General features: G+C 40.4%; 1 protein-coding gene and 2 pseudogenes across 1 annotated transcript; 1 reads left to right on the plus strand and 2 right to left on the minus strand.

The window, feature by feature from the left end:
- Positions 1 to 3,262: 3,262 nt before the first annotated feature.
- Positions 3,263 to 4,512, minus strand: LOC120183711 (annotated as a pseudogene).
- A 309-nt stretch (positions 4,513 to 4,821) lies between these two features.
- Positions 4,822 to 5,793, plus strand: LOC120183731 (protein BUNDLE SHEATH DEFECTIVE 2, chloroplastic-like). The gene is made up of 5 exons (XM_039188371.1): positions 4,822 to 4,910; positions 5,026 to 5,127; positions 5,229 to 5,292; positions 5,416 to 5,512; positions 5,610 to 5,793. The coding sequence occupies exons 2-5, from the start codon at positions 5,077 to 5,079 to the stop codon at positions 5,686 to 5,688; spliced, it is 291 nt and encodes a 96-aa protein (XP_039044302.1). The 5' UTR covers positions 4,822 to 4,910; positions 5,026 to 5,076; the 3' UTR covers positions 5,689 to 5,793.
- Positions 5,726 to 6,805, minus strand: LOC120183730 (annotated as a pseudogene).
- Positions 6,806 to 7,214: the final 409 nt, after the last annotated feature.

Here is a 7,214-nt window from a genome sequence, read left to right on the forward strand (position 1 = left end):
GGGCCTCTTCAACGATAGGAGTTGACTCTTGAGGGATGACAGGCGAGTCGGGCTTCTTCTTGCGGTGTCTTCGCACTATTGGGGTATACGGAGACTTAATAGCACGTGCACGCCGTCTGATGCGTGAACTCTGTCGTGCAAGAAAAACCCGACGTAAAGCATCCACCTTATCGGTCCGCTAAATAATTAAATACAAATATCAGTAAATAAACGGACATGATATTTAAACAGTGAAAACAAAGACAAATATATTTCAAAACTTCAACCAAAAGACAAAACAAAGACAAATACTAACTTCACAGTGTTAAAGAATACACAGTTTAGCAGAATTGGCAGCAACCGAATAAATTTACTTCAACCAAAAGACAAAACAAAAAGACAAATACTAACTTCACAGTGTTAATAAACAGTTTAGCAGTATTGGCAGCAACCGAATAAATTTACTAAGCAATCTAAGTGAAATGGTTAATTTAAGTGAAATTACGAGTAAATTTATCATCAAGTTAAATATGGAAAATCTTAAACTTACCTCGTTGCGTAGAGTATGAACCTCATTCTGCAACGATACTACCATCTCACTTAGAGCGGCAACCTCACCACGTAAAGTAGACACCTCCACACGCCATGCACCATCGTTATCGCGTAGAGTACCGATCCCCTCACGTAAGGCATTGACCTCATCACGTAACTCCCTTGACTCATCCCGTGGAGGTGGAGAACAGGGAGATAGAAGTCGTGGCATCTTTGCCGGTCGCCTATCATGAGGTGATGGTGGAGAAGAGGCTCGATGATGTGACGGGATAGGTGATGGCTCTCGTTGTAGAGGTGTATAGTCGGGTCGATCAGGTGATGGCTCTGGGTGAGGTGATGGCTCTCGAAGTGGAGGAAGTGGAGGCTGCTCATCATTCGTGCCATCAAGAAAACGATGACTAGCTTGCCACCAATCAGTGGCAAGCTCAGACTTCGTGGGTGTCAGTCTCATTAATGGAATGTTGGCCTCCTAAAAATATAAAAACTCAAACAAAGTTAAACGTCTACTATTAATAACTTGTTTATATATGATAGTATTTGTATTAACTTACATTATTTATTGTCGCATATGGTATTAAGTCTTCCCAATCCAACAGACGTTTCCTCTTCCAGGAAATAGCCCTGGGAATATCATTTGTAGTTTTTATTGCATATGTCTTCATGGCGGGAAAGGCCTCGAATATCCAAATCTACAAACAATATAATAACAAACATTAGTAATTGTTAAATAATTAATTATAATTTTGAAAATATTATATAGAAATTCTTACCTTAAAGGCCCAAACAAAGCCTGACAAAGTGTATCTCGACCCATCACCCCGCAAACTTTTGCGGTCATCAAAAGCAGACGACAACTTAGTCCAGGTAGCTTTCCATATATACGAACCCCACGGAAACAGATTCCATGCATTTAGGTCCTCTACCAATAATATTAGCTCCTGAGGAATAGGTTGTCTGGCCTCTCTACCTAAAAAGTCGGCATACAAAAGTAGTAGAAGGCATACTCGGACAACATCGACGTCATTCATCCGAGTAAAACCATCTTTCTTATTAAACAATTTCTTCATGTCGTCGACGTGTAAGTTCGGCTTCTCTATTGACTCATCAGGAAAAACCCTGGATAACCATGATGGCGGGTGATATGACGAGTGTACTGGCCTACATCATCGTGTCCGAATCGTAGACCAGTGATTAAGCAGAACTCCTTCCGCCCAAAACAAGTATACGCCGGTGGAAAATGAAACCATATCTCTTCCTCACCACGTTGTATACTGTCGGGTAGATCTCTAGTCATGGTCTGAAGCCACAAATGGGTCAAATTAGCATCTCCACCCGGATGTTGTACTCTCAGCCATGGCCCGAAGCAGGTTTCCTCAAACAATTTTCTTTGTACAGGTGAAAGCTTCGAAGCAATTGTAGTGGCTAGGCTAACTTTATTCCTTAATGTCAATGAAGCCGAAATTTTTTTTTACAAAAACAATAAACATACCAAGTTAGATATACCAAAAACTACACTGTCAAGATATACCAAAAACAATAAACATAAATAGTAGTTTATTCTTGAAACTAAAATTTGCAACACTGTTTTGTCTTTTGGTTGAAATGAAAATCGCAACGAGATAATGAGAATCGCAACGCGAAATGACTATCGCAACGAGAGAATCGCAACGCGAAATGAAAATCGCAACGAGAGAATCGCAATGCGATTTTGGTTTCGCGTTGCGTTTTTTATTTCGCGTTGCGATTCTCTCGTTGCGATAGTTATTTCCGCGTTGCGATTTTCATTCTCGAAACTATTCTTCTTCTGCATTACTTCAACCAAAAGACAAAACAAAGACAAATACTAACTTCACAGGCTAAACAGTTTAGCAGTATTGGCAGCAATCGAATGAATTTAATAAGAAATCTAAGTGAAATGATTAATCTATTATTGAAATTACCAGTAAACTTATCATCAATCTCAATATGAAAAACCTAAAATAATGCAAAATTTTCAAAATAAAAATAAAAAAAACTAACCCTCGGAGGTTGATTTTCCATTTCTGAATGATTGTGAGGGATTTTTGACTGTGAATGGTTGAGGGATTTCGCCGGCGATGGGGACGGAAATCTTCGGAGATGGGGACAGATTTCGCCGTAGAGAGTGAGAGATGGAGATGGGACTGAGTGTTGTGATTTTGGGTTTGAGGTTATGAGTTGCGATTACTGTGGACGGTTTAGTTTCCGATTTATTAAGAAAAAATTCGTGTTTGGAATTTGAAAAAAAAATACGCGTTAATACGAATGGCGCTATGTAAATCGCGTTGCGAAAGTCAGAATCGCGTTGCGAAAGTCAGTATCTCGTTGCGATTTTGTATTATCGCATTGCGATAGTAAGTATCGCATTGCGATAGTCAGTATCGCATTGCGATAGTCAGTATCGCATTGCGATTTTCCCAATTCGCGTTGCGATTTACTTATTCGCATTGCGAATTGGGAAAATCGCAACGACCTTGTAGACCATCGCAACGCGATTTCTAACTATCGCAACGCGAAATGCAACGCGAATTTGTGATAATGGAGATCACGTTACGAATTAGCGATCGCATTGCGATTTTGTTGGTCATTTTGGCAAATCCGAAAAAAGTTGGTTAAAATCGTAAATTATAAGGCATTTTTTGTCACGATTTTCTCTAAGAAAAATAACTAGCTTTAAAGAAATGAAGACCTAAAAACAGCATACCAAAACCCAGATGCACTGTCCTCTCATATTTGCCTTTTGCCTTTGAATGCAACCCCTTTTTGTTTCCTTATCTGATATCATAATATCAACCAGGATTTATCTAATCTTGAGATTCACTCTTCTTGCCGATTCCTTCACTTTCCCTTTCCTCCAATAATCTCTCAGCTTCCTCATCAGCTTGAGCAGCCTTCTTTTGTGCTTCCTTAGCCTTCAAAGCTTGTAACTTTGAATGATTGTAGTAAGCAACACACAAAAACGCCAGTCCATACCCAAATAAGTTGATGGGTGTCACGGTATCCTTGATAACCGACCAAGAGAATGCAATCAACAACCAGTCCTTGACAACACCAGCAACATTCATTGTCAAAGCAGAAGTCTTTCCTACGAGTAAGAATACAGCTAGATTCAGAGCAAAAGCACAGAGCGAATTGATCCCGAAAATGACGAAATCGAATGGAAGCTTGAAGTCTCTTTCAAACTGGGTACTCGACGAAAATCCATGGAACCATCAAGAAAACCAAACAGCAGGGGCAACATAATACAGGGAAGTAATCGGATTCAAGGTGATCCCTTTAGAAGTAAGCAGAATTTGGATCATAACCAACCTGGTAGCCTCGAAAGCAACAGCTCCCAGCTGCAAAATCACACCCCAGGTATCGAACTTAGCTTCGCCGTAAGCCGCAATGGCGACCCCGAATGAGATCGACAACATGTTGACCATGGTATCAGTCTTGAACCCTTCTTTTTTAAACAGAACGCCGATGGAATACACGGCGACGGGCATCAATGCTTTAAGCATCTGGATAAACGAGACCGACAGGTAAATGTAGGCGGAATTCGAGAGCCAGAGGCTGAGAGAGTAAAGAGCGCCGATGGGAACAACCGAAGAAAGGTAAAGCTCTCGAGACATCGAAACTGGCTCGACGACTTTGAAGACTTTGATGAGGATGAAAGCGAGGGAGGCACAAAAGGACATGTGGATCATCGTTAGAGAAATTGGGAAAGGCCAATTGTACATCTTCTTGTCGAGGATGTACTTGTTGTAGACGATGACGGTGAAGCTGAGGAAGATCCAGATTGCTACGTAGGTGTATGAAAGAAGGATCTTCTTTATGATGCCGTCGCTTAAAGGCCCGCCTTTACCCATTGCTTGTTTTGAGGTTTTGAGAGAAACCCAGATCGGTAATGGGGGTAAGCGGGAAGAAGAGATCGGAGATCGGAAACGGGGGAGATTGTTTCTTTCTCTGTTTGAGCGATGAATAATAAAGATTTGAATTTTGAATTTTGATTGTAGCTAAAAGATGTTATCTTTTTAGCTTGGGATGTTTTGTTCTTTTGTTGATGGAATGGGCCTATAATTGGTCTTTCATCTTTGCCATAATTTTACACCATTTCTTTCTAAATTTGTTAAGAACATTTATGAAATGAAAATATTAGTAGATAGATCTATCTAAGATTGTCCAAATTTGAAAGGGATTGCTAAAAATATATAATCCGATAAGCTTGTCCTTTGATTGCCAACCATCCAACCATAGCAGCAAAAACCAAGTAACTAATGCTCATCAGTTTACAGCTCTAATTATCTCTCTGCTACAAATGGCCTCTGCTTCATCCTCAGCACCACACTTACCACCCTTTATATCCATACAAAAACCACGTACTTCCCCTCTCTACATTCATATATACATACGTACATACATACCTACATATATATATATGTATGTATGTATAACTGGTATTTACTTTTAACATCTTCTGCAACATGATTGCAGGTACAATTTTCAGTTCTATTATTCCTTCCAATCCCAAGGTTTTTCATCACCATGGTTCATTCCAAAATTGTTCCACTGCCAAATTTCACTGTAAAAGCCAAGGTCAGAAACACCCTCTCCATAAATGTACCGACTTCGATTTCGGGTTTGGGTTAGTTTCGGTATTTGTAGTTTCACTTGTTGCTTCTTCTGTTTGCTAATAGGCTACCCCAAGTAAGCGAAAAACCAAACCAAATAGTGTTATTTGTGGTGATTGCGATGGAAATGGTAAGCTAAGCTAAGCTGACTATATTGCAAGGATATCAAATTAGGGAAAATTAGATGGATTAAATCCCAAAGTTCAGCATAGTACAGGGACTAAAACCGTAATTAGACCTATTGCTCTGACAGGTGCAGTCGTTTGCTCTCAGTGCAAAGGTAACGGAGTGAACGCTGTTGATTTCTTCAATGGAGAATTTAAAGCTGGTGATTCCTGTTGGCTTTGCGGGTAACAAAACTTAAACCTTTATGTTCATGTTTCATCTTTGTGTATTGATCTTTTCTTGTCCATGAAATCACTTGGTATTATTTGATCATTTTTGCAGAGGCAAAAAGCAGATGTTATGTGGGAATTGCAATGGTGCTGGCTTCATTGGGGGCTTTATGAGCACTGATGATCAGTAGGATTGCCTTTACAATGATGCATGTATGTATGTATGTATTATCTTATGATTTGCAGCATTTGATGCTTGATCAACCCATATCATATCCATTTATTATGCTTTGATGTAGACAAGGCTATCACTATTTATGGCTATTACCGTTCTATACATAATGGATTTCAGTTTAATATATTCAGTAGCGCAGCATTAACCTGCAAGTTAATTGTTCTTCATGACTCACTCATCTGTAGCTGGAGCGACCGAGTTGCCTCCGATTTAGGATGGAACACATGAAAGACATGAGACTCGTTTTCGGTTTCCACGAGTTTCACCATTTCACTTCTTTCCTTTGCAAAAACTCAGCATACATCACTCCCCTTTCCTTCAGAAATCCAAACCGGCCACATAAATCACCACCGCAGGAAACTCTCTCCATTCGGCATCGGAAACATCTTTATTCTCAAAGTTACATCCGTAGTAATCGCGGTTCGACCAGTCAGGTATGCTTAGCCTCCAAAACATGTCGTTCATTGCCACATAGCCGGCTGCACCATCTTCCCTCTCTTTCTCAGTCCTTTTTTCACTACCAAATAAGGTATCAACAATAATCCCCTAATCTTAACATGTAAGTTTTGTTCCTCGTTGCTTTAATAGCGACCTGATGAACAATGTTCCCACCGGCACTGTCTCCAGAGAGAAACACGCGAGAAAGATCAGCTTGCTTCAACCAGGGTTCGTTTGTAAATTGGTTGCATAGCCATTCCAGGGAGCTATAACAATCGTTGTAAGCTATAGGGAGGCGGTTTTTCGGGTGCCAAACGGTAGTCGATAGAAAGGATAAGGGATTGGGACACAACAAGAAATCTCCAAGGAAATGGTGGTAGCCGAGCCATGTGGTTGAACCGATACAGAATCCACCACCATGGAAGTAAATCAGAACCGGAAGCAGAGTACAGGGTCCTGGTATATCAGGAAGGAAAATCCTCCCCGTTATGGCTTTCAATGGATCGATGATCACATCCTTAGACTTGAATCCACCACAGGATTCTTCGGTGGCGGGAGCTATTTCGGGTGCAAAGCGTTTCACTGAACCATCGGAAAAGACCTGAGGTAACCAGTGCTTCTGCTACTATAGACATTTTCACTGGAAATGGTGTGTTGCAGATTGAACCATTGGAACCTTAAGAATTTTTTAAGGGGTTTTAAAGGTTAAAAATCACAGACTACAGAAGATTTTCATGTGAAAGTTAAAAAATGGGTTTCCTAAATGTTTAGATCATTCATGTAAAGTGCGTTGGATAGAGGTTTGAGATTAATTGGGAAACTAAATGGTAGCTGAGAGGAATATATCATCGGAGAGCATCTCGAACTACAAATTCCGACACTCTCTCGCTCACACATCCTTTGCCGGAAACATCAATGCCAAAAACCGAATTCTCCAACTCGAGAAGAAACCATTTCAGTGCATCACCAAAAGAACACCAACGCTAAAGCCTAGCAGCCTAGTATTACCAAGTAGTGGGTAAGAACACCAACGAGAAATTGTGT

The sequence above is a fragment of the Hibiscus syriacus genome, unplaced genomic scaffold (genome assembly GCF_006381635.1).
Source record: "Hibiscus syriacus cultivar Baekdansim isolate YM2019G1 unplaced genomic scaffold, ASM638163v2 tig00112801_pilon, whole genome shotgun sequence".
NCBI lineage: Eukaryota > Viridiplantae > Streptophyta > Magnoliopsida > Malvales > Malvaceae > Hibiscus > Hibiscus syriacus.

Excerpts from the sequence above, each read along its gene's own strand:
- LOC120183731 (XM_039188371.1), top strand. The coding sequence starts at position 5,077 with ATGGTTCATTCCAAAATTGTTCCACTGCCAAATTTCACTGTAAAAGCC. Across the intron at positions 5,293-5,415 it reads TGGTGATTGCGATGGAAATG|GTGCAGTCGTTTGCTCTCAG; the intron begins GTAAGCTAAGCT and ends TTGCTCTGACAG. Across the intron at positions 5,513-5,609 it reads GATTCCTGTTGGCTTTGCGG|AGGCAAAAAGCAGATGTTAT; the intron begins GTAACAAAACTT and ends TCATTTTTGCAG.